Source organism: Choloepus didactylus, chromosome 27 (assembly GCF_015220235.1).
Source record: "Choloepus didactylus isolate mChoDid1 chromosome 27, mChoDid1.pri, whole genome shotgun sequence".
Lineage (NCBI taxonomy): Eukaryota > Metazoa > Chordata > Mammalia > Pilosa > Megalonychidae > Choloepus > Choloepus didactylus.
In genome coordinates this window covers 8,237,073-8,263,125 of record NC_051333.1, presented here as the reverse complement: position 1 = coordinate 8,263,125, position 26,053 = coordinate 8,237,073, and the positions used below count along the sequence as shown (strand labels likewise).

At 55.9% G+C, this 26,053-nt stretch overlaps 2 protein-coding genes across 2 annotated transcripts; one reads left to right on the top strand and one right to left on the bottom strand.

The window, feature by feature from the left end:
* Positions 1–7,865, bottom strand: NTN5 (netrin 5). Its single transcript, XM_037819206.1, has 7 exons — positions 7,800–7,865; positions 5,434–6,085; positions 2,427–2,615; positions 2,100–2,249; positions 1,683–1,736; positions 1,419–1,499; positions 1–419 (listed from the first exon to the last, which is right to left on the bottom strand). The coding sequence occupies exons 2-7, from the start codon at positions 6,062–6,064 to the stop codon at positions 1–3; spliced, it is 1,524 nt and encodes a 507-aa protein (XP_037675134.1). The 5' UTR covers positions 6,065–6,085; positions 7,800–7,865.
* Positions 697–12,376, top strand: LOC119521419 (galactoside alpha-(1,2)-fucosyltransferase 2-like). Its single transcript, XM_037819651.1, has 3 exons — positions 697–1,238; positions 8,014–8,146; positions 11,250–12,376. Exons 2-3 carry the CDS (start codon positions 8,083–8,085, stop codon positions 12,257–12,259), a joined length of 1,074 nt encoding a protein of 357 aa, XP_037675579.1. The 5' UTR covers positions 697–1,238; positions 8,014–8,082; the 3' UTR covers positions 12,260–12,376.
* The last annotated feature ends 13,677 nt before the right edge of the window (positions 12,377–26,053 follow it).

The window sequence follows — 26,053 nt, the reverse complement described above, 5'->3', positions numbered from 1 at the left end:
TTAGGGTGGCCTTCCGGCGCTTTGGTTCCGGTCCCAGGCCGCTCCCCCGGGCTCGACCGCTGGGGCGCGGGGACCCGGTGTTGGAGGCAGCAGGCCGCGGCAGCCCCCGACGCCCTCCTCCTGCTGCAGCCGCCGCAGCGGCCGGGCCCAGCGCGGCCTCCAGGGCAGCGCCAGGCCGTGGCGGTCGAGGACCAGGCGCGCGGGGTCGGGGGCGCCGGCCGCGCTGCCCAGCAGCAGGTAGTCGGCGCCGGGGCGTAGGCGCAGGCAGCCGCAGGCCAGGTCTGCGCGGGGCACCCAGACGTCCTGGCCACCGCGGCGCACGGGCCGCTCCCGCTGCTTGTACACGGCCCGCACGCGCACCGCCAGCCGCTGCCACTCCGGGCCCGCCTCGTCGGACGCCAGCACCTGCGCGCGGAGGACTGTGGGATGGGGGTTCGGGGGTCAGCCCGGTCCCGTGGAGGGCTCTCAGGCCTGGTGGGGAGGGCCTCGAGTCTTTGGGGTGGTGAATTCAGGGAGCGGGCCCTGAGCCGTGCGGTGGGGCCTGTTGGAGGGACTCCTGTAAAGTCCGGGAGGGATTTAAGGAAGCGGGGATTATGGCCTGTCAGGAGGGGCTCGGGGATTGCGAGTGGAAGGGCCTGTGCTGCTGGGTGTCCTCTGGAGGGGGAGGACTAACAGAAAGGACCTCAGCGGGTGGTGAGAGTGGGGCTTTGGTGGCTAAATCCCGGAATTACAATAAAGGTGGCGAGTTGGGGGAAGGCAAGTCCACGGACTTTAGTGGGTGTAGTCAGAAGGTGTCAGGAGTGGGGCCCTGGAGAAGGAGGGGTATTGTCCTTGCTGGGACTTGAGAATAGGAAGGGAGCTCCACCCTCTAAGCCTGACGGTACTAGTGGCCAGATTCTGATGGGAGAGAGGAGAGATCTGGAGTCCTAGGCCATTGAGGAAAGTAGCTGGAGGTGGCCTCCTAGATTTGTGGGTGTCTACGGGAGCCGTGCCCCCACCCCCACCTGAATCATGGGGAGAGGGGAGAGGAGCTGAGCCTCAAATGTCTGGGCCCAGAAGGGAGGCAGAAGGGGGCTGAGATTGGCAGGATAAGGCAAGGGTCCCTTCCATTCAACCAGTTCTCCTTTCTCTTTCTGTCTCCAGGATGCCACCCCTTCCCTCAGAGATGTAAGGCTGTAGGAGATGGTCAGTGAAACTCTGCAAGCCCAAGAACATGGGGGAACAGCAGATACAGGAAGGTAGCAACCCCCTCCACCCACTGCCCCCCAGCCTCTCCAATTTGTCTTCTGTCCCATCAGATCCTAGATGAGGAATCTCTCACCCCCTTCCCATTTAAGATAAGGGGATTGAAGGCTGGAGAAGGGAGTGGCTTGGAGGCAGGCATCAGGACATCTGCCCTCTTGCTCCCCAGCACTCACCATAGTCCTGCTGGCAGTACCTCCGAAGGCCCATGTGCACCCTGGTGTCCGAGGTCTTGCAGTAGTTTTGACACTGAGGGTCTGGGGAGGGTCGGGCTGTCTGCAGTGGGCTCCTGAGGCCTGGACCACAGAATTCTGCCCCCAGTACCCGAATCTTTGGCCCTGGGCTCAATGGGCCACCCCTCTGAACCTTTACCTATGAGCCCAATTAGGCCGTCCCTGATCCCTCTTGCTGCCCAGGAACCCCACCCCAGCCTGTCTTACCAGAGCTGTATGTACCAGGGGTTGTAGCAAAGGTGGTTGTAGCCTCTGGAATTCCTGTGCAAGAGACCGGAGGAGAAATTGAGCCCCTGAGTTCCCACCCACTCACTGAGGAATCTATAGATCCAAAGTGCCGATTCCTTTAAGGCCCAGGAATTCAGGCACCTTTGCTCTCCTCCCCCAGGACATGGAGTCTAGCCCCTAGCTCCTTTCCTGGACCTAGGAGTCCAGCCCAGCCACCTCTGCCCTCTGACCCAGGAGTCTAACCCTCAGCACCTCCTCCTAAGACTGAGGAGTCTGGAATTGCAGTCCCTTCCTCCCCAAGGGACCTGGAGATCAGCCTCCAGTCCCTAGTTCCCACCTGCCACCACCATATTTGCCCCCCTGGGTGGTGTCCTGCCCACCCCACTCAGGACTTACGCTGGCAGGGCATCCTGGGGGAGCGACTCTGCTGGTAGCCAGGACCACAGCGGTTGCACCTGAGGCCTGTGACCCCCAACTTGCAGGAGCACTGCCCACTGGTCTGGTTGCAGGCCCCTCCTGTCGCGCCAATGGGATGGCACTGGCAGGCTGCGCAAGGAGAAGAGCCAGGGGTGTGCTGTGTCTGGGACCCTGAGGCTCCATCCCTATTCCCAGCCCCTTCCCCCTTTGGACCAGGAGTACAGTCCCCCAACCCATTTCTCCTTCACCCCAGGAGTCTAGTCCTCTCTCCTTCCCAAGTCAGGCCCAGCTTCAGCCCCAAATTACCCCGGCAGGCCTTGCGGCTGGTGAGAGGCTGGCTGGGGTCCCTCCAGAACCCCGGCTGGCAGTAGTGGCAGTGCCGCCCGGCTGTGTGGTGGCGGCAGCGCTCACAGACACCTCCACTGTGGCCACCTGACAGCCTGAACAGCTCAGTGTTGAAGCGGCAGCGTCGCGCGTGCTGGTTGCAGGAGCAGGCTAGGAGCAAGATGGGTGAGGGGACCATAAGGGCTGGGCTTTCCGTGCCCCCGTCCCCAACTTTCTCCCTGCTGCCCTAGGAAGGAAATAAAATGAGGGGATGATGTCAAAGAGATGGCCTGGGGGTCTCTGGGTAAACCTGGATCCCAGAACTTCTTCATTTTCATCTTTAAAATGGGTGCAGTAGACTAGAACTGGGTAAGCCTGAGGGGCCTCGTGAACCTCGTGAACTTCCACGTGAAACTGGGGGGGTGTATAAAGAGGAGCAGGGTACAGGCTGTAGCCTCAGGTCTGGAGTCCGATACCCGGGTCCACATCTCTTACTTGAGGAGGCAATTTCTCCTTTCTGCAGCTCAGTAGGGGGATCAAAGGAGATAAAGTAGACACAGTGCAGTACCCAGGACCTGGCGCAGCAGGTACCCTCCCTCTCCGGGCTTCTGTGTGCCAGTGCCAGGTGCTAAGTGGCTGACAAATCTAACCCTGACCACAGCTCCGTGAGGCTGGCACTGTTGTCGCCTCCGTGTCACAGCTGTGGAAACTGAGGCACAGAGAGGTAAAGTCACCTGCCCAAGTTAACGCAGCCTGGGGGTAGCTGGCACCAGGATTTGAACCCAGGCCCTCTGATCTCCAGTTCTGTGCTCACAGCAGCCACACACTAGTGCTGCTCTCCCAGCTCACAGCCTGTGCATTTTCCTGGGGAGGTGGATCAGGTTTTCTAAGGCAGAGGCTCTCAAACTTTATTAGTCAGGATTATTTGGGAAACATAAAACATAGAAACACATAGATTCCAGGGCCCAACCCCAGGACTTCTGCTTGGTGGGGCCCAGGAATCTGCTTGTACAGCAAGCATTCCAGAGCGAGGTGCTTTATGGGAGTTCATGGACCACTCTTTAGAGAGAACTGGCTTTAGGGGGCTTTTGACTCCAAATAGTATGAAAGACCTGGCAGATCCTGAGAGTCCAGTGGTGTGGCGGGAAGGTGAGGGAGCCGAGATGGCTGTCTCCCCCTCTCTGAGCCTCAGTTTCCTCCCTGTCCCATGAGAATCTCGATTCCTGTCCCCCAGGGTTTTTGTGGCATCAGAGATGACAATGCTATTCGGATTATTAGTGGATAGAGCCAGGCCTTGGGGTGGCTCATGACCTGCTGAGGTAATCCCTTCCCCTCACTTTCCCTCTGGAAAACTCCGACGAGCCAGGAACAATTCAGGCAATTTCCGTCAAGTGTGCAGCTCAGCCCTGGAAGCTCATCCGAGCCTGCCTGCCCTTCTCCGCCACAACCCTGTCAGTCTCTTACATAGGTGGGACCTCGGAGGGCCGAACCCATCTCGGCCTGGGGGCACTTGGTGATCCTCGGAGGGATGGTCTTCCCATCTCCCAGGCCCTGTCCAGGCCCAGGGCAAACCCTGCCCCACCCGCAGGCTGTGTGAATGTCCCCTGCCCCGCAGCCCCGCCCCATGGCGGAAGGTCAGATCTGACACATGCGGGCAGATCCCGGGCGAAGCGCACCGTCCCTGAGGGGGGCTGGGAGGATGGGGAGAGTGGGAGCTGAGAAGAGCGGGGTGGCCTGTAAGTGGGTCCACATGAGGAAACTGAGGTGGGCAAGGGGCAGACGTGGAACGAGAGAGGTGGGGGGGGGAGCCAAGGCACTCGAGCGCATCTGCATGTGTCGGGATGCTCCTCCCAGGGCCTAGTGACACACTCAGGCGCCCTCCCAGAGCTGCAGGATGAGGCCAGAGAAGGAGGAGGAGGAGCTGACCCCTCAGTCTGCAGGGATGGCGGGGGTGGGGGGGGACCTACTGGGGAGAGCAGGGGAGGGGCCGGACTCTGGAAGCACCGCGGAGCTGTGGTGAGGAGGGGGGCGGGCAAGGTCTAGGGAGCAGTTTGTGCAGCCGATGGTGGAGCGGCTTGGAGCAGAGGCGCATCTAGGGCCGCCTGGCACCCCTAGTCCAACCCCAGCACAGCCCCTTGGTGGCCCAAGACTTGGGGCCCTGCCTTTCTCCCCTGGGGAGCAGAGACCCGAGCAGATGCTCAGTGCTCCCTTTGGGCCGGGGCCCCGTTAGGTTAGTTCTGAGGCTTTGTGGAGATACCAGCTCATTTAATTACAGCCTGTACAGGCAGCACTGCCCCTGCCCTCTACAGAGGAGGAGAGGGAGGCTCAGAGGTTAAGGGGCTTCCACAAGCTGCCCGTTGGGCGGGCAGAGGAGCGGGGTCTGGCCCAGGCCGTCCTGCAGGGAGTGGCCGTGCTCCCACCCCCTGCCCTACAACGCTGCGTGACGGCCCTCCACGAGCTAGGCAAGCCCCAGCCGGGACCCCAGAGCTCACAGCCCATCTCTGTATCCTGCCAAGCGACTGCCCAGGTTTAGCCTCAGTGTCTGCACCTGTAAAAAAGGGTCTCAGAGCCATCCCCATCTGGCACCTAGTGGGTGATGGATAAATATGTATTTAACGAATAAACGTTTCTCCGTGTGGTTGTCTTGAGTTGTCAGGAGCTGTCCAGCCGCCTGGCTCCCCTACAACATTTGGCAAGCAGGCCCTGGGCTGGGTGCTGGGGAAACGTCAGTCACATCATTGTCGTCATCGTCGTCATGATCAGGTGTTGAGTAGACACTGGAGCCCCTCAGTGGGCGGGGGGGGGGGGCAGCTGGCAGTTTCTGGGCTGAACCCACCTGCCGCCAGGTTCAGGACAAGAGGGACCCGGCCGAGAGCAGGGTGGGGAGAAGCAAGGAGCAAGCGGTGGTGGGGAGTGGCAGGGGGGAGCTCCCTGACCCCCCTGGGGAGTTGTGGGTCCCAGCGATGGACGAGGGGGTACTAGAACTCACGCAGGCAGGGGTGGGGGTGCCAGGGCGTGGCTGGCCGCCAGGGCAAGTCGCGGTGGGACGGGCGGCAGCTCTCACAGCCCGGGCCGGTGGTGTGGTGGCGGCAGCGGCAGCGGGGAGGCCGGGCGCGGGCGGCGCAGCGGGCAGCATGGCCGTGGCACTGGCACCGTCCTCTCACGCTGGCCATTGCCGGCCCGGCCTGGCCCCCGAACTCCACACGGAGGTGGCTGGCCGCCATGCTGGCCCTAGGGCCCGGTGGGGCACGGAAGGTCAACCGCTCGGGGCCCCCCAAGGCCCCAGGCCAGGCAGGCCTTCTCCACAGTGGCCGCCAGGGACCTGCAGTGGCCCAGGCCACAGACAGGACCAGGGCTGGGGGTCCCGGGGAGCAGAAGCGCAGGCTAACAGACGTCAGGAGGAAGGGGCCGCCCAGGGCCAGGGCCAGGCTGCCATTGCAGGAGGCACCGGGGCTGGAAACCGCCCCCAGGGACAGGGTGCAGGCCTGGGGGCAGGAGACCGCCACCCCGGCCAGCTGGGTCACTGGCGGGAGGCAGAAGCGGGGACGGCCCCCCAGGTCATAGCAGGGGTCCGCGGCAGTCTGGCTCAGGAGGAGCAAGAGGGCAAATGTCTTGGGCATGGTCCACACAGACGCAGGCACCTGGAGAGGGCAGAGGTGGCCGGGCTGGGGACTCAGGCTGCCCCTCACGGGCACCCGGCGTGCAGCCCCCACTGCTCCTGAGGCTGTCTGGAGCCCCAGCATTCCTCCCCAGCCTGGCCCAAGCCCCTTTCCCGGCTGTCTAAGCGAGGAAAATAGTTCCATCTGGGGAGCATTACTGTTTACATAACCCAAAGGGGAAAGAACGCAAGCAAAATCGAGAATTTTGCCTGAACTAATCCATAGCTTAACACCCCAGAGCTATCCGTCAGTGTTGAGGGGCAGGGGGCCCTGGGGAGAGGGCGAGGGGGGCCGAGCGGGACCGCCAGAGACCAACAGGTGCGGAAACCCAGAGAGGGTCTGGGGGAGGCGGGGAGCAGGGCTGGCGGAGGCGGGGGATGCGGTGACAAGGGTGACTCTCTCAGAAAGACAGACAAAGAAATAGAAGGGAGAGAGGCACGGACAGACTGAGGCGAGCAGGGACGCAGGCCTAAGGAAGAGCCCCCTGCAGGGGCAGAGGGGGTGGGCAGCCCTGAGCCTGGGCATGGGACAGGCGGGCGCAGAGCCGGGTGAGAGACGACAGGCGCCGGGAGGGGGAGGGGTCAAAAAGCGGGAGCCGCGGTCCACGGGGATGGAGCCCAGGCCCTTTCCCACGGGGGCCCTAACCGTGTTCTCCACACCCTGGGCACGCAGGGGGATTATCACGGAGGAGCCTCCCTGCCACCCAGCCCTCCACCCTTAACCCTTTCCCACCCGGGTGCAAATCCCAGAGAATTGCGGTAAGGAAAGGGCTGGGGGCTGGGGTGGGGCAGATAGCAGGACCCTTGCGGGGCAGAGAGCCGGAGGCCTTGGAGTGGGGGCCCCAGCATTGGCTTTCTAAGGACCTTCTGATCACCCCAGTCCCAGCCTACCATCCTGGACTCCCAGGTCCGCAGATCAGAGCCTCGACATTCTCCACCCATCTTTGTGTCCCCAGAGCAGATGGGGCAACAGATGTTGGGGACGGTGGGTGATGAGGGAAGGGAGGGAGGCAGGAAAGCAGGAGGGCAAGAGGACTGGGTGCTTGAGGGGGCCGGAAGTCCAGGCCCCCGGAATGGCAGGAGCTAGGAAGGACTTGGCTCTGAAATTCTCCAGCTTTTCCCTTCTGGGGTCGACAGCGCCTGAGGCCTTCGCTCCAGATTGGGGGTTTCTGGGCCCCATCGCCCAGGTTCCGAATCTGGAGGCACCCAGGGGGCTGGGAATAACATCTCCCTGAGCCTGATTTCATGTCCCCCGAGTCCCCACTGCCATCTGCAGACGCTCTGTCTCCCCGGCGCCATTTTGCACTCCTATGGCAGGCATTTGCAATCTCAGTGCCAGCCGTGTTGAAGACCCCCATCTCCCTCCGCTCCTGTTGCCTGGATAGTGCTGGGGGAGCCTCCTTCTGGCCCTAAATGCCTTGGGGAGCCAGACTGGGGGGTCCACAGGAGGCTACTTCCCACTAGGGAACCCAGATGTCTGCTCCCCCAGCCCTTAGCCCTTCTGGGGTCTGTGCCCCTCCCCAACATCCCCCTCCCCCACATTAAGGAGCAGACTCCAGCTGGGGTCCCACGACACCCTTCGTCAGGACCCTGCCCCCAGGTGCATGGGGTCCACCTGGGACCCAAGCTTCCATTCTCCCAGCTCTTTGTGCCCCACCCTGGTCCTCAGCCTTTTGGGCCCCTGGCGTTGGCCAAACCTGTGCCCAGGAAGCAGCTCCCGCGCGGCTCCTTGCGTGTCCCTCCCCTTCACGGCCGCCCTGGGCTCTCTGGAGTGGCGCGCGTCTATTCTCAGCCCCAGGCCCTTGGGGTTCTAGGCGGGAGCACCAAGCCCGCAGACTCCAACGCCACCCCTACTCCCACACCCACCCCCGCCCCAATCCCCTCACCAACCGCAGCCCGCTCTCCCCGCAGGGACCCCTGCCAGCCTTGCCGCCCGGGGACCTGAGCGCTGTCACCCCCGAGGGGCCTCTCGGCAGCCGCATGGAGCCTGCAGATGGACAGCCCGGACAGCCCCGGGCCGGGAGGCCTAGGAGGTTCACAGCAGGTAGGAGGCCAGCAAGAGGGGGTCCCGCGTTGGGGTCCCCCCTCCACACGCACTCACCTGCCACGTGGTGGCCGCAGCCGGAGGCGTCTGCGCCCCGCGGGGCCAAGACCGCCCCTGCCCCGGGGGACAGGCTCCCCTCCGAAGGCAGCCCAGCCTCTGCCCAGCGACCCCGGCCCAGCCCCTTCTCCCCCGGAACCTTCTGTCAGCCGTGCGGGAAATGAGCTTAAGGTCAGCCGCTTTCAAGCCCCTGAAAATCTTCAGTCTGCACTTGGAAGGATCAGACCAGCCGCCAAGAAACCCAAAGCCCTCGCCCCGCTGCCGCCGGAGTCTGAGACGGGGAAGGAGGCGGAGGGGCTCACCTCAGGGCAGCCTCCCCAGGGTCTCCCGTCAGCTCTCTCACTTAGCGGAGTAGTTTAATGGTTTTGAATAGAAAAATAGCAGTTCCAATTTACCTCCCGCCGGGCAGCACAGGGGCCACAGCATTTGCTGGGACGGCATTGAGTGTCCCCAGCATTTATTGCAGCACCGCGTGGGCCGGTCCTGACAGGGACTTGGGGGTCGGCTGCCCCCGGGGAGAGGGGTTCTGTGGAGCATAGCCGAGGAAGGAACTCAGCAGTCTGGTTCTGGGCTCCACCCTGGAGGAGGCCCCGCTATGGTGGGGTCAGGGCAGGGACCAGGAGCGATTCAGAGAGCTCGGCGGAGGCGCCTGGGGTGCGCAGCAGGCTGAGGGGCGTTTGGGACCTGGGGGTCGGGGTGGGGTTCAGCAGACCTTTGCAGAGCTCTGAGGGACAGGGTCATGGATTGCAGTATCTGTCGCACGGATTCGTTCAGCCGGTATCAGTTGAGTTCCTGTGATCCAAACACCACAGCCCTGCCCTTGGTGGGCTCCGATCTAGAGAGGGAGACATCATCCGAGACAGCAAGTTACAAAGGCGCGGACTGTGCACCATTAGGGGGTGACAAGTGCTTTGGAGCAAAAGTAGAGGGGGGAAGGCTGGGGACGGGTGGCCTGGGAGGCCCCGCTCAGGAGGGGATGTTTGGGCTGAGTCTGAGGAGGCGGGGGCGACCCCCCTGGCTGACGTTCCTGCCCGAGAAAATTCAGGAAGAGCATTTAGGTCTTGCTGTGTTGTCCTCCTGCCCTGCGAACAGGAAGTTTCTTGAGTTGATGCTACCCGGAGAGGTGCTTTCCTCCTCACCTTTGTTAAAAGCTGGAGCTGTCTGAGGGGCTTAGCCCTGGGGTGCCTGGGACCGAGGGTGGGGGGTGGAAGCAGCAAGAGCAGACAAGAAACAGTTCTCACGTTGGGAAGGAGGCTTTTTGGGGGGAGGTTCCTCAAGGGTTGGGGACCTTTGCCCTCGTGGGGGCACAGCTCTGCAGGGACTCAGCACAGTGGGGCCCCAGAGGGCCCCAGGGGCGGAGCTGCCAGACCCCACTGCCCGCTGAGCAGAGAGCCTGTGTCCCCTGTGTGCCAGGAGGGCACTGCTCTCCCCCAGCAGATTCCTGAGCCACACTGCACAGGTTCATATCCAGACTCCACCTCTCTACTAGCTGTGTGACCTTGAGCACATTGCTTAATCTCTCTGTGCCTTTATCACGTGTTGAAAGGGGATAAAATGTACCTTCCCCCCCGGGGGACAGCACGAGAACTAAATGAGCCAAGACAGGCTCATGGTCTCTATCTGAAACTCTTTGGGTTGGATGCATTCCAGAACCTTCTATATTTCAGTAGCACCAGACATGCTGCTGTTTCTGCATGAAAGCACATGAGTGTTCACACCAAGAGAAGTAAAATCCACAAAAAGCTGCAGGTCCGTTCAGGGCCAGGGTTTGCCCCCAAATGAGTTCAGCTGGGGTTGGGGTTCACCACCAATGTTTAGAATTGCCAGTAAGGAGCTGTGGACCAGGAGATTGAGAACTGGGGCGCAGTCCGGGCACACGCAGGCCCCACGCAAGCGCGGGCTTTGCTGGTTTCCGTGGGGTGGTGGGTTAAGAGAGATGCAGCCGTTTGGGCTGACGATCAGCCAGGAGAGGGCACTCGGGAGCCTCACGGAAGAGGCAGAGCGGGGCGGCAGGACGGGCTAAGGAGTTTGGGGTCCCAATGCAAAATGAAAATTTGGGTCCAATTGTTCATAAGTTGTTAAGAACCCACCGGTCACCCTGGCCAGCTGAAGCCCACGCTCTCCCAAGTTGGGCAGGGTGTGTGGTAGCGACGGACTGGGACAAACAAAACTCTCACCAGCTCAGAGAGAAGAGGGCTTCAGAGGTAGATTTGATTTGTTCTGGAAACTAAGGCTGCGAGCCTGGCCTTGCCCGTCCACCCAGTGGAGGGTGACTCCCCCAGCTGACCTGTGGAGGAGATCACACGTAGCATTCAAAGAGAGCCCAAGAGTTTCCAGATTTCCCAAAGCCGTCAGGCTGATAAAGTGAGGCACCCTGGAATGGGAAGGGAGACAGGCTGAGACAAGCCTGCAGAACCCCAAATCTAAGGGGGCCTGTGAAGGGGGAGATGGAGGGGTGGGGTGGGGCCCACTGCCTGCCGAATCTGCTTAGGGCATTTAGAGGGGGCTCAGGGTTGCCAAGCTCTCAGGAGGCGCCACTGCACACACTGCACCCCCTTAAGAGACTGTCGGCTCCATGGGGCAAGGATTCTCGTTCCTTTTCTTCACCTCTTGTTTCCTGCCCCTTGTACGGTGCCGTGTGCATTGTGTAGCCCTTTCAGATCACTTCCTGTTTACCAGGCACTGTTCTAAGAATGCACCAAATACTGTCTCCTTTGAATCATGTCGGAGGACTGCATAGGTAAAATGGGCAGTTTCCAGTGGTTCATCCTAATTATCCCTGTATAAGGGGTGAGGACACTGACATTCGGAGAGGTTGATTAACTTGCCTGAAGTCACGCAGCACCAGGAAGGGGAGCCTGATTCACACCCAGGCGGAAAGGCTGCAACCTCTGTGCTGTGGGGTCCACACCATGCAGCTCATGCAACACGCTTGGCTGGAGTGAATGAATGAATGAATGAATGAATGACTCGAGGGATGAGCAAAGGAGACTCACATCCTCCCAGCTGTCCCACTTGACTTACGCCCTCTCTCTCCTCCCCACAGCCATCGGGCGATTCTGGGCTGCGCGCCCTCCCTTTGCCGGCGTCTACTTCCTCTTCGTCATCTTCGTGGCATCGGCCATCTTCCACTGCCACCAGCACCTGGCCCTGCTGCCGTCCCCCTGGGCCTCTCCGGCCCATGTGGTCTTGGTCCCCGGTCACCTCCCCGGTGGGGGCATGTGGACGGTCAACGTGCAAGGGCGCCTGGGGAACCAGATGGGCGAGTACGCCACGCTGTACGCGCTGGCCAAGCTGAACGGGCGGCCGGCCTCCATCCCGGCCCGGACGCACAGCACGCTCGCGCCCATCTTCAGGATCACCCTCCCCGTCCTGCACAGCACCGCGGCCAGCCGGATCCGCTGGAGGAACTACCCCCTGAACGACTGGATGGAGGAAGAGTACCGCCACATCCCAGGCGAGTACGTCCGCCTCACGGGCTACCCCTGCTCCTGGACCTTCTACCACCACCTGCGCCCCGAGATCCTCCAGGAGTTCACCCTGCACGACTGCGTGCGGGAGGAGGCCCAGGCCTTCCTGCGGGGGCTCCGGGTGAACGGGAGCCGGCCGGGCACCTTCGTGGGGGTCCATGTCCGCCGGGGGGACTACGTCCACGTCATGCCGCGGGTGTGGAAGGGCGTGGTGGCCGACCGGGGGTACCTGCAAGAGGCCCTGGGCTGGTTCCGGGCCCGCCACCGCTCCCCGGTCTTCGTGGTCAGCAGCGACGACATGGCCTGGTGTCGGGAGAACATCGACGCCTCCCGTGGAGACGTGGCCTTTGCTGGCAGCGGCCTCCAGGGCTCGCCAGCGCGGGACCTGGCGCTGCTCACTCAGTGCAACCACACGGTCATGACCATCGGCACCTTTGGCTTCTGGGCCGCCTACCTGGCTGGCGGGGACACCGTCTACCTGGCCAACTTCACCCGGCTTGGCTCCCACTTCCGCAGGGTCTTCCGGGCCCAGGCAGCCTTCCTGCCCGAGTGGGTGGGCATTGCCGCCAACCTGGGGCCGGCCTGAGTCGACAGCCTCCTGCCCGCACCAGCCCCTCGGGTTTGCCGCCTGAGACATGGCCGTGCTGCAGCTGCCACCCCAGCCCTCCTTGGGGAACGCGGCACATACCTTCCCAGGTGCAATGAGCGTCGGCCTTAATGTGGCGTGGCGGCCACATACGTTTGGATCGCCTTAGTGCTGAGGCACAGTTTCCCCTCGCCTTCTTTGCCACCCCTACAGGATACAATAAGTGTATTTTGCACTCACCAGCTGGGAAGGTTTGCCCACGATGTCCTTACTGCCCTCAAGTAAAAAGGAACTAGTTTTGTTTGTTGCTTGGTTGGTTGACAGCTAAGAACCAGGCTTTGTTTTAAAGAGCTTCGTCATAGAGGAATGTGAGGGAGAGCAGAATTTTGGAGGAAAAGGATGAAGGTGTCAAGGGTATCCTGTTGTTGGAGAGGGTGATTCTGATGGCTGGGGGAGACCCTTGGGTCCCAGCGGCACCCTGGAGGTGGGAAGTTCTCCAAGTGAGGGCGGGATGCAGGCCTCGGCACCAGGCCCCACCCGCAGCAGCACAGCCAAGGCTGCTGGACACATGTCCCCATGTCCTGGAAGCCTTCTGACCCCAGGGGCCATGGGGACTCAGGCCACAGCCATCTCAGCAGTGACCAGGGTGGACTCCCACTCTGTCCAAGCCCCCCAAACCTGGAGTCTCTCTGAGAAGCCCCACTGTGGGCAAAAGTTGAAACAATTGCAGCGCTTGTTTTCCCATGTTCTGTGTATTTTAAAGTGTGGAAGTACCAGTATTTTTATTGGTGTCATGCTCCTTTTTGAATATTAAAAAAAAATGTTAACGCGGAATCATTGACAATCATTTAAAATTTCCATCGAACACAGGTGCACCGATTCAGGAAACATTTTGACCCAATCTCTTCTCTTGTTGTAAACTCTCTCCTAGTGTCTTATTTCTTTTAATCTCCATTTCTTGGGCTTACTACTGAGGTTGAACACCTTTTATTTCATATTCTAATAATATTGTGTCCTCTCAAAACCATTTGGGGCCTCAAGCTACTTCGGTAAGTTTTTGACAGAGTCATCTTAGTGTGGGGTTGAGGGTTGGAAGATGTTAAAGAAAGCAGGAGGAGGGGAGAGGGGAGGGAGGCTCTGTATTAGCTATCTATTGCTGTGTAACAAATTACCCTCAAACTTAGTATGGTGGCTTGGAGCTATGAATTCCAGAAAAGCTTGTTCATACCCTTAATCCATTCCTTTGGGTGTGAACCCACTGTAAGTAGGAACTTTTGATGAGATTAAGTTAAGGTGTGGCCCAGTTCAATCACGATGGGTCTTAATCTTGTTACTGGAGTTCTAAGCAGAAAGAAATTTAGGTGCACAGAGAGAAAGCCACAGGAAGAAGCTGGCAGACAACAGAACTGAAAGAAGCCAGGAGAGGCCTCCATGTGCATTGCCACATGACAGAAAACCCAAGGACTGAGGATCCCCGGCAGCCAGCCCCAGAATGCCACAGTCTTTGGAGAGAAAACATCACCCTGAAGCCTTGGTAGTGGACTTCTAGTTTCAAAACCGTGCGCCAATAAATTCCCATTGTTTAAGACACCCAATGCATGTATTTGTTTTAATAGCCAGGAAATGAAAATACTCAGTAACTTAAAACAACAGCAAACATTTGATTATCTCTCACCATGTCTGTGAGCTAGGAATGACTTCTTATTTGAGAGCAGCTTAACTGGGTGGTTCTGGCTCGGTCTCCAGTGAGGCTGCCATCACTCGAAGGCTTGACCGAGGCTGGAAGATCAGCTCCTTGGCTGCCACTCAGCGCTGGCTGTTGGCCGGGCAGCCTTAGCCCCTCGCCACATGGGCCTCCAAGGAGCTGCTTGGGTGTCCTCACACTATGGCCTCTAGATTTCTCCAGAGAGAGCAACCCAAGAAACCAAGGCAGAAGCAGTAGGGCCCTTTTGGACCCGTCTTCAAAAGTCACACACTGTCACTTCTGCCATATCCTACTGATGACACAGCCCTGATTCAATATAGGGGGAAGGAGGGGGATGCTACACAAGGGTGTGGACCCCAGAAGGTGTGGGTATTGGCAGGCCATCTTAAAGGCTGTCTGACCCAATCCCAGCCCTTCCCCTCCAATTTGATGGGTCCACTCCCTTTTCCTTGCTTCTGTCTTCTCCGGACCAACTCCTCTTCTTCAAGATGATTTACCTTAGCCATGATCTTTTCCCAAATGATCCCTCTGGAGAGAGGTCCAAGCCAAAGTCAGTGACAACCATGCCTCAGGGTTAAATAAAATCCCCGTGAGCTGGTACCTTCTTGCCCCCTCCAGCTCTGCTCCTCAACTTTCTCCGCCCTGGAAGCTGACCTGAAGGCAATGGTGGGCTCCCTGTTGGGGTGGGTCAGTGGGGAGTACAGTCCAGAAATTGGAGGGAGGAAGGAGAGTGAAGTTGGGGTGTTTCTTCTCCCATCTCCACCCCTGATGTCCTTCGTAACAGTTCCCCCGTGTTGCTGCCCTCCCCGGGAGTTGCACCGTCCCTCGGTCCATGTGCTGTTCAACTCCCTCATCCCCACTGAACTCTCCTCACGCTACCCGGCGCCAGTGTCTATCTCCTGCTGGGACCTGACCAAGGCCACCAGCGATTCAGCATTATACAAACCGAGTTCCTGCACTGACATTTTACGCTGGCATCAAAGTCAACTGAGCCGTTTCTTGCCAGCTTAGCGAGACAAGGACTCTTCCTCGTCCACATCAAGTTGATTAACAGAAAACGGAGATGGGATATTTCTTACAAAACTTGACTTGGGAGACAGAGGAAACCTGCTCGTCTCCCACAGCTCTGTCCCCAGGGGTGGGCAGCTGTAGAATCGGAACTTACCTGGTCTTGGCCCCGAGTTCCTGGGAGAGGTCTTCTCTGTCTCTGGCACATCCGACTGTAGGGGCATCCTGGGTTATTCCTGACGTGCCCAGGACAACACCTGATAGTTTGTGTTGGTAATGGTGATGCAGCAGGATCTCCTGGATTGAGTTCTGTTTAGAGTCCAAGGGAAACCCAGCTCTGTTCTCTGCATTCAAGGTGCCTTGCTTTGAGGAGGGAGGGAGTTTTTATTTCACAAGCTCCAAAGCAGAAATTGGCAAGCCCCCACCAACTAACTGCACTGACTCCTTTCAATACGTGCTTTCCGAGCTCCCACTGGGCTTGCCGGTGCCAAAGCAGAAGTTGGAAGGCCCCTTCCAGACATCCCCCCCCCCACCAGAGGGGACAAAAGGAAGCGAGAAAGAATTTTTTGAGGTCCCTGAAGACCAAGATCTTGAACCCCACAGTGCCTCTGACAGCACTGACCACATAGTAGGTACTTCCCACATATTAATCGACTGGACTGAACAACCACTGAGCAGAGACGCTCACAGCTTAGCGCACCTGCAGGTTAGAAACCAATGGATTCCAGTTGCCTTGGTATAGGGCCTGGTCCCTAATCAGGATATTGAACTGAGGGTACATAAAAGGAGAACAACGGGGCCGGGAAAGCAGCCTGTGCACTGATTGAACATGGAGAAGCTTCCAGAAGCTTTGCAGATGTGGTCCCTCAAGCCTAATTACAGGTGTTAAAAGTTGGCACAACGGTGCCTTGCCCCAGATCCCATTAAGAATATTAGAGCGTTATCTTTCCAGAAGAAACACAAGAGCATCCACAGATGCCTGAGCCCAAGCTGAACCAATCCTGCTGGGGGTGTGTGCCTCTTGAGCTGTTCCCAGGGGTCGAGCCCACCCTGAAGTGGACTATTGGGTGGTACCACCCCCTCCCCTTGCTCCCTGCCACCCGGATAAAAGGAGCCGGGACGGGGGTGTGCTGAACACATCTCACATCAGTGCCTGGCCAAAGCTCGTGAGATTCGGGATGTCCTCACCGGGATTCTCACCTGAAGTGTCCGAGCCCATCCTCATTGCTGATGAAAGGAAAGCCCTCCACTCACCAAGCCAGCAGGACAACGTGCTCCTCGCGGTGACTCCGAGAGGGCACAACACACAGCGGGTAAGAGCCTGAGCTCTGGGCACCAGCCACCTGTCCCTTTGCTGTGCAGGTTTAATTTTGTGACCCTCATAAAGCCATGTTCCGGGTCTAACCCCATCCTGTGGGAGTGAGCCCATTCATAAATAGGACTTCAAAGACGTTCTCACGAGTTAAGGGGTAGGCTCATTTGTGAATCAGATCTTCCGAGATCCTTCTCGAGGAGGCCAGATCGACTCCGACGGGCCTTAACCCCCATGCCTGGGGTCCTCACGAGCAAAGGAAATCGGACACGGAAATATAAGCCGGAAGTCAGCAGAATACAGGTGCCAGGAAGGAGAGAGAACCGGGTGTTGGAGGATTTCCGGAATGCCACAGACTCCAGGAGAAAGCCATCCCTTGGTGTTGGAGTTCCAGCCTCCAAAATCGTGAGACAATAAATCCCTGTTGTTCCAGCTAACCCAACATGTGGTATTTGTCATAGAAGCCTGGGCCAACTAAGACAGCCTCTCAGAGAGTAAAACAGGGCCTGACCAAAAGACCATATATTGTATGATGCCATTTATATGAAACTTCCAGAATAAGCAAATCCATAGAGGCACAAAGTAGCTCCGTGTGCTGTTTGGGTATATTGTGTCCCCCAGAAAAGCCATGTTCTTTAATGCAATCTTATGGGGCCAGACTTAGTAGTCTTGATTAGGGTGGGACCTTTTGATTCAATGTTTCCATGGAGATGTGAGCCACCCAACTGTGGGTGAAAACTCTGATTAAATTATTTCCATGGGGGTGTGGACCCTGCTCATTTAGGATGGGTCTTGATTAGTTCACTGGAGTACCTAAGAGAAGCAAAGAGCTGACACAGACACTGATGCTTGGAGACAGTTGGGGATGCGGACAGAAGGATGTTTGGAGATGCTAAGCTAAGAGATGAAGCCCAGAATTTGCCCTGGAGAAGCTAAGAGAGGACCACCAGATGCTTAGAGAAAAAAAGCCCTAGGAGAAAGAAGCAAGGATGCACGGGAGCTGAGAGAGAGGAGCAAAGACAGAAGCCCTGAGACATTTTGGAGAAAACTGTTTTGAAACACAACCCAGGAGCAAAGGACCAGCAGATGCCAGCCACGTGCCTTCCCAGCTGACAGAGGTGTCCTGGATGCCATTGGCTGTCCTTCAGTGAAGGTATCCTTTGTTGATGCCTTAGTTTGTACTTTTCTTTGGCCTTAGAACCATGAGTTTGTAACCTAACAAATCCCCTAATAAAAGCCAATCTATTTCTGGTATTTTGCATAATGGCAGCATTAGCAAACTGGAACAGTCAGTGATTTCCAGGAGCTGGGGTGGCGGTGGGGAGAAGGGGGAGCAAATGCTAATGGGTGGGGGCCATGAAAATGTTCTAAAATGGATTGTGTGATTGTTGTACAGCTGTGAATATAATAAAAGCACTGAACTGTACATTTAAATGAGTGAATTATATAGTATGTGAATTATAGCTCAATAAAGTGGCTATTAAAGAAAAATGTGCCTGGCATATATTCATAGGCAGTAAAAGTTTGCTATTATCACATACAAAGCAAAGGGGCTGTTATTTTTAAACTCTGGGTCGAGGACAAGTGGATTCCCACTTTTACATGCTGGGTGTGGGAGGTGGTTTAAAATTTGCAAAAAGATATTGTTGAGATGATCAGAGAAATTATCATTTATTGTCTGGGTGTTACATGATTGTGCTAATTTGAAGCTGTTATGTAATCCAGAAAAGACCATATTCTTTAAATCCGTTCCTGTGGGTGGGACCTTTTGATAGGTTGTTTCAATTGAGATGTGACCCAGCCAGTTCAAGGTGGGTCTTAATCCTTTACTGGGGTCCTTTATGAGAGAATAAACAACAGAAAAACGTGAAAGAGCTCAGAGAGAGGAACACCCAGAAAAGCTTAGGGAAAAGACTCTGGAGGAGCTGAGAGAACCACTGAAACCAGGAGCCGAAAGCAACGAGACCCAGGAGCGAAGGACCAGCAGCCGCCAGCCACGGGCCTTGCTCTCTGACAGAGGAACCCTGGATGCCAGCAGCCTGTCTTCAGAGATGGTATCGTCTTGTTGATGTCTTAATTTGGATATTTTCATGGCCTTAGAACTGTACGTTTGTAAACCAATAGATCTCCATTGCAAAAGCCAGCCCATTTCTGGTATATTGCATTCTGGCAGCTTTAGCAAACCGAAACAATGATAGTCAGGGATTACTGTCAATTTTTAGGTGAAGAAATAGCAGAGTGATTATTATAAATTTAACGTGAATATAAAAATATTCTTTTCAGAGGTGCAAAGGTGTACAGATTAAATGAGGAAGAAGCCAGGAATGGGGTAAAGATGAAACGAGATTGGCAAAATGTTAAAAACTGAGAGATGGGTACATGGGGGCTTCATGAGCTTTTCTGTCAGCTTTGGTGCCTGTTGAAAATTCCATAATAAAGTTGCAAAACTTCCCCATGCTTCCTTTTTGTGCCAGGGGACAGGCTCGGGATGGCCCAGCCCCTGTCCTGACCCTGTTAGGCTTCCAGTCTGATGGCAGAGGCCATGGGTAACCTCGATGGGGGAGGCAACTGAAGCCCACAGGAATGATTTCACCTGCAGCTGCCCGACAGGCTGGAAGGTTTGAAATGGACTTTTAGTTTACACTGGTCAAGTATTTGCCAACCGAGGCAGAGTCCGTGGATGGAGGCTGGTGGGGGTAGTCTCCAGCCTTTTACCACCCCTCCTTCCCTGCGGCCTTGCCCCCCCCACCCCATCACATCCACACATAGAGCCCCTGCCCACCCCCCCAACCCCATGCTTAATATGCAAAACAGGTTCGGGGCTCATATCTGGTCGCATCTCATTGGCTAGGAAGATGTCACATACCCACATGACAAGTCACATGATCATGTGCCCACGTGACCACTCATGCAGCAAGGTGATGAGGGCCCTGGGATCTGCTCAGCCTCAGACTAAGAGATATTCTCCCCCTGCAGCTGGGTTGTTGATCAGCCTCCTCTGAAGGACGTGGCACTTGCAGAAAGACTGTCACCAAGGAAGGAGGAAATGGCTGCAGGAAAGGCAGTAGGGATGCTCCAGACTGTTGCATAGGTTGTTCACTGCACAAAGGCAGCTGGCCAAGGAGGCGAGTGGGGGCTTACACAGAGCCCACAGTCTGCTCTCCAGGCTGGGTGTCCTCGGGAGTGTACACCCTCACAGAAACCCACGCTGTCCATGCACACTTGTATACACGTGTCCAAAGCATGTAAGGCTCAGATTTTTCTAGTCTGACCAGCCCTTTTCCTATTTACCCAAAAGCTCTATATTGGCTTGTAAGCTGGCATATCTCCATGACAACGTGCCCCACCTCTTCGGCTCCGGCTTCCTCCGGTCCCAGATGGTTTACAACCGGGAACTCAGAGACCAGCGTGGCTCATTCTCTCAGCCAATATTTGTGGCACCCCTGTTACACGTTACACACCAGCCAGCGAGTGCACCCCACCACGTCCCTCCCTTTTGGATGACACAGACAGCCAAAGAGAAATAATAATTCATTAACTGCTCTGGTGAGCACAGCAATGGCTTTTGGGGGATCCTGTAAGAATGTATTATATGGGGACATATCAGGAGGTCCAAAACACATCCAGAGAGGAGATCAGATCCCATGACAAGATCGGGTCAAAGAAGCCGACGTGTGCAAATATACTTCAGAGATCTCAATATCACAGTGTATTCTCCAAGATCCTCTGGCTTCCTCGCCCCTCCCATCCACTCATCAGCTGCGGGAGATTGAATCAGGTACCCCAATTTAGACACATTCTTAATCTTAAGCCACATTCTCGTGGGTGTGAACCATCGTAAAAAGGAGCTCCCGGAGAGGTTGTTTGTAGTTGAGGTGTGAGCCAGCTGAAGGAGGAATGAGGGTGGGTCTTAAGCCACATCACTGGAGGCCAGAAGTCAGAGGAGGCTGCAGGAAGGAGCCAGAAGCTGGAAGTTGGCGGAAACCAGGAGAGCAGACGAAAGGAGAGGATGTCGCCATGTGACGGGAGCAGAGATGCAAGCCAAGGAGCCCCAGGGGTAGTCAGCAAGCCGGCACCCGAACACCACAGACCACTGGGAAAACGGCCCTGCTGATATCGTGGCGTGGGACTTCTCCTAGCCGCGAAACCCTGAGCCAATACATTCCCGTTGTGAAGCAAATCCAGTGTGTGGACTCGGCTGGCAAACTAAGACCCCAGCCTCTGCCACACTAACGACAAGACTGTGGGATGGGGGTGGGGGTGGCTTTTGCTCTTTGTCCTCGGAGGCTGGTGTGGAGTTTCTATCTTCACCCACATTTCAGGGACGTGGTCCAGAACACGGGAAATCCCTCCATTAATTCATTCAACAAATATGTCTGGAGCACCGGCTCCTACTCTCCACCAGGAAATGTCTTAGGCAGTGGGGACACGGTGGTGAACAAAACAGACATGCTTCCGGCTCTCAAGGAACTTGGAGGTGTCACCGCACCACCCCGTGCCTCAGTTTCCCCATCTGCAAAAGGGGATAATAAATAATAACAATAACAACCATGAAGGGTTACTCTGTGGGTTAAATATATCAATAAACATTAATATATTGTTTTATAATATTATGATTAACATTAATAATTTATTAATTAATATATTAATGTACAGAGTCTGCACGTCACACGGCACACATTAGCGATTCTGTGTTGTTCTGCATCTTTCCACTGTGTGATCTTCTGTAAGCGATTTGAACTTTGTGACTCAGTGTTCTCATCTGTATGTTGTGTGTCACACATGCCGTTTGGAAGGTTCCGGAATGTGATTTGCTTTCAATCAGTGTCGGTTACACAGTTTTGGTCACTGGCCCACTGCCCGGGGCTTCTCCCACGTGGCCCCGCAGCCCTTGGCGGAGGCACCTCGCTCTTTCACGGGCTGGGGAAGTTCAGCCTTGTGCCCTGCGTCTCTCAGCTAAGACGTGGCACAGCTGCGAGTCGAACCCGGGCCTGCAACCCCAGTGTCCACGTGCTTAGCCCTTGTTTTAGTGTCTCGGCTGCTAAAACGAATGCCATACGATGGTGTGCTGTTTGAATCTAGTATGTACCCCAGAAAATCTTTTAATCCAGTCTTGTTGCGGCAGACAATCGTGGGTGGGACGTTTTGATTAGGCTGTTGCCATGGAGAAGTGACCCAGCCCATTCAAGGTGGGTCTTAATCCCCTTGCTGGAGTCCTCTGTGAGAGGACAAAAGGCAGGGGCATTTGGGAGAGAGCTGAGAGAAGCTAAGACGGAAGCCCAGAGACATTTTGGAGAAAGCCACTGAAACCAGAAGCTAAACCCAGGAGAGAAGGCTCAGCAGACTCCAGCCATGTATCATCCCATGATAGAGAAACCCTAGATGCCATCGGCCTTTCTTCAGAGAAGGTTTTGTCCTATTGATGCCTTAACTGGGACATTTTCACCGCCTTAGAACTGTAAATTTGTGAACTAGTAAATCACCATTGTAAAAGTCTGGTATATTGCATTCTGGCAGCTGTAGCAAACCAAACCAGATGGGTTGGCTTCAATGGTAGGAATCTACTAGCCCACAGTTTGGAGGCTAGTAGAAATCCAAAATCGAGGCATCAGCAAGGCGATGCTTTCTTACCGAAGACTGAGACTTTGCAGGGCTGGCTGCCAGAGAGCTTCGGTCCTTGGCTTTTCTGTCACTTGGCAATGAGCATGGCGGCATCTTCTTTCTCTTCCAGGTTCCCTGGACTTCTACCTCTGGCAGCTCCCCGTGGCTTCTCTCTTCCGCCTGACTTCCACTCTGCTTCTAAAGCCTGCCAGGAATCCAGATTAAAATCCAACCTGATTCAGCGGGGCCACACCTTTACAAAGTAACATCTTGAAGAGATCCCATTGACGATGGGTCCACACCCACCACAATGCGAGCCTTGAGGGGTAGCCCCCAAGATGTGGGCACCTCCTAGTCCCCGGAACTTTAGCAAAAGATGTGGTTATGCTAAGGGCCTGGAGAGGAGGCGCTCACCCTGCATTATCTGCCGGGCCCCTAAATGCAACCACACGCGTCCTTATGAGAGGGACGTGGAGGGAGTTTGAGACACACAGAGCGGGGAAGACGGAGGAGAGACGGAGCCATGTGGCCACCGGACGTGGGAAGAGGCCGGGATTGGATTCTCCCCCAAACCTCATGGCCTTGATTTCAAACTTCCGGCCTCCAGACCTGCAAGAGAATAAATTTCCGTTGTTTTAAGCCGCCAAGTTTGTGGTAATTGGAAACGAATACGGTCCCTCTTGCGTGGGCCACCCACATCTCTAATGCTAGGACGGGATGGGCAGGCGACACCACTTTCAGGTTTAAGGAGGAATCAAATAGAAGGAGCAGGTGCAGTGATTGGGAGCCAGGGTTTCCAGGCCAGCCATCTTGGGTTCCGATTCTACCTCCGCCACCCCGGGCAGGCTCTTGGGAAGGGCACGACTTCTCTGCCTCAGTTTCCCCAACTGTAAGGGGAAGAAGAGGATGAGAGTACTGTCTTCATGGGCGTCGGACACCACCTGGTACCAGGTCTTCACTCAGTGCACACTCTCAGATGTTTATTATGCTCAGAGATGGTTCCGAGCCCTAAAGAAGCAGTGAGCATTTGCTTTGAAGAACCAGAGACTCCGGGGCCAGGGTTCAAATCCCAGCTCTGCTGCTCACTGGCTGTGTGGCTTTGGGAAAGTGACCTCACCCCTCTGGGCCTCGGTTTTTTCATCTGTGAAATGGGGATCCTGCACCTCCTGGAGAAGGAGGACTCAATGAGCTATGCTGGTTGTCACTCCACAGCGGTCAATAACTTTGGGGTCCTGCCCCTGGAGATCCACAGTCCCTACAGATGCCATTGCTGTTTTGTTGTTGCTGCTATGCCAGGCTGTGAAGGTTACTTTTATGCGTCAGCTTGGCTAGACGATGGTGTCTGGCTGTTGGGTCCAACGCTGGCCTAGCTGTGGCCATGGAGGTCTTTCATAGATGGGGTTTCATAAATGGGATTAATAATCAGTTGACTTCAAGTAAAGGAGAGGACCCTCCATCAGCTGATGGCCTTAAATGCCAAGAACTGGAGGCTCCAGGAGGAAGAAGGAATTCTGCCCCCAAACCACACCCTCTACCCCTTCCTGAGGTCAAGCCCGCAGGCTTCCCTGAAGAAATTCAGACTCCAGATTTCCACAGCACCTTTACCCGATTTTCCACCCTCTGTCCTGCCTGATGGAGTCTGGACTTCTCATCTCCCACAGTTGCTTGAGCCAAGATCTTATCATAAATCTCTTAGTATGTACGTAGAATATGTACACACACACTCACACTTCCTATTGGTTCCGTTTGGTGAGCCCTGACTACTACAGAGACACAGTGCACATACAAAACTGGGTCCTGTGGACGGACCAGGAAAGGGAGATTGTGGAGGTTCTTGGTGGCTCAGGACATCAGATTAGCCTCGAACCCCAAAGCCCAGGAGGCCAGGGGAGCAGAGGGGTTTGGAAGTGAGTGACTTGGGTTACAAGCTGCTTCTGCGTCACCTTCTCTGTGTGTCCTGGGCCTTCTCCTTAGCCTCCGGAGTGGTGGCATCTTTGATGAAGTTGGGGCAAGATTCTGAGGGTGCCGGGGTTTGGGGAGAAGTGGGGACGGGTGGTGATGCCCATTCACTCAAGGAGCTTCCATCGAGGCTCCCAGGAGCCAGGCCTGAACTTGGGGAGCAGAGGCCCGGCTGCCTCTGGGGGTCCACCACTTCGGCCCAGAGAGGGTGGGTCCGATGGGGCCAGACTCTGGGTCCCACCTTAGCGGCCTTCAGGCAAAATCCCTCTGGATAAAATGTTCTGGGATGTGGGGTTCACTGCTGATTGTGGGGGAAGTTTCCTGCCTGGGAGGGATGGAGACCAGGCTGGGCCAGTTGAGGGAGGCTGGGAGTGCCTGGCGAGGACTCTCCCAGGGAAGATGGGAGTCATGGAAGGTGGCAGAGGAGGGGAGGACGGGGCCAGACCCATGGGAGACACAGGCAGTCGTTTCACAGTGACATGGGCAGTGATGGAGGTTGCACGGGCCAATGGGGAGTCAGGGAAGAATCTAAGGGTGGGGAGGGCCAGGAGGTAGCGGGGCCAGGCCAAAGCATTTGGGGGCTCCCTTGAGGCCATACAGAAAGATAAGTGGATGTTTCAGAGCTGAGAGCGAAAGTCTGGAGCCTCCCCACGCCCTCCCTGCGCCCCCATCTATGGACTCTGCATCTGCTGGGAAATCAGCCGGAGTAAAATAAAGGACCATTGGGGTTCTTCCCAGCCTTCCCGGGAGACCCGAGCGGCCGAAGGTGAAGTCTTTATCCTGAGATTCTGTCATCTCTCCTTCCACTGTCGATGCTACCTACAGCCTCTGCCATCAGACTGGGAGCCTTGTGGGATGGGGACGGGGGCTAGGCCACCCCCTACCTGTCCCCTGATCCCCCCAATAAAGAGCCTTGATAAATTAAAAAAAAATTTTTATTATGGAAGTTTCAACATACACTCAAGTAGACAGAATAAGACAAAACAAGGCAACGAAGCCCCAAATATCCCTCACTCAAGTTTTCAACATTTTGCCAATCTTGTTTCATCGGTTCTCACACTTTCCCTCCTCATTCAACCTGTAAACCTTTCAGCGTGCACCTCCAAGGGATAAGAATGTTATATATGTTTATTCAGCCTATAATCATCACCACACCGTTAAAATAGTCACAATTATCCCTGAATATTGTATAATACCTGCCTTTTCACAGGTGGTTTTTCAAACCAGGATCCAAAGAATGTCCACGCCTTGGCTGGGGCGGATCTGTTACTTCTACCCCCCACGCCCTCCCCGCCAGGGTCTTTTTTCCACGCCAATGAATCACTGGAGACACTGGGCCTTTTGTTCCATAGACTGCCCCAGTTCTGTTTTTGGCTCCTTGCAACCTTGCGGTATCGTTTCACCAGCAACTTTATCCTTCTTTAAAAAAAAAAAAAAAAAAATGGTGATTATGGCCAGACGCTGCGTCAGATTCAAGTTCTTTATTTGTATTTTTGCATTAGGGAGATTCCAAGGTGGTGTGACAAACATCCTGACACAGAGGCTCAGATGTGCTGCTTGTCCTTCTTTATCTTTTTTTGTTTTAATTTTGTTTAATGTGGTAACATAGACACCACATAAAGTTTCCCGTTTGAACCACTTTCAAGGGTACAGTGCAGTGTGCTAATTACCTTCCCAGCGTTGTGTGACCATCGCCACTACCCAGTGCCAAAACTTTTTCCTCACCCCAGACAGAAACTCTCTACCCGTTAAGCCTCAAGTCCCTTTTCCCCACCCCTACTCCAGTCCCTGGTACCCTGTAATCTGATTTCTGACTCCACAGCCCACCTGGTTCCAAATCCCAGCTCCTCGGACTTTCTAGCTGCGTGTGACCTTGGGCGGGTGACTTCACCTGCCCGTGCCTCATTTTCCCCTTCTGCACGATGGAGGGTGACTCAGAGCGTCTCCCTCACAAGGTGGCTGGGAAGGTTGGATGACGTGGGTGGACAAGGAGCTGGCCCAGGTTTGGCACCAACTGTGGTTTTGTGTCCTTTTTAACTGCAAATTTTATTGAGATATATTCACACACCATGTAATCCATCCAAAGTATACACTCAGTGTCTCCCAGTAGCATCAACTAGTTGTGGAATCATCATCACAGTCAATTTTAGACCATTTTAATTGCTCCAAAAGGAAAAATAACAGATAGACACACAAAAAAGAAAACCCC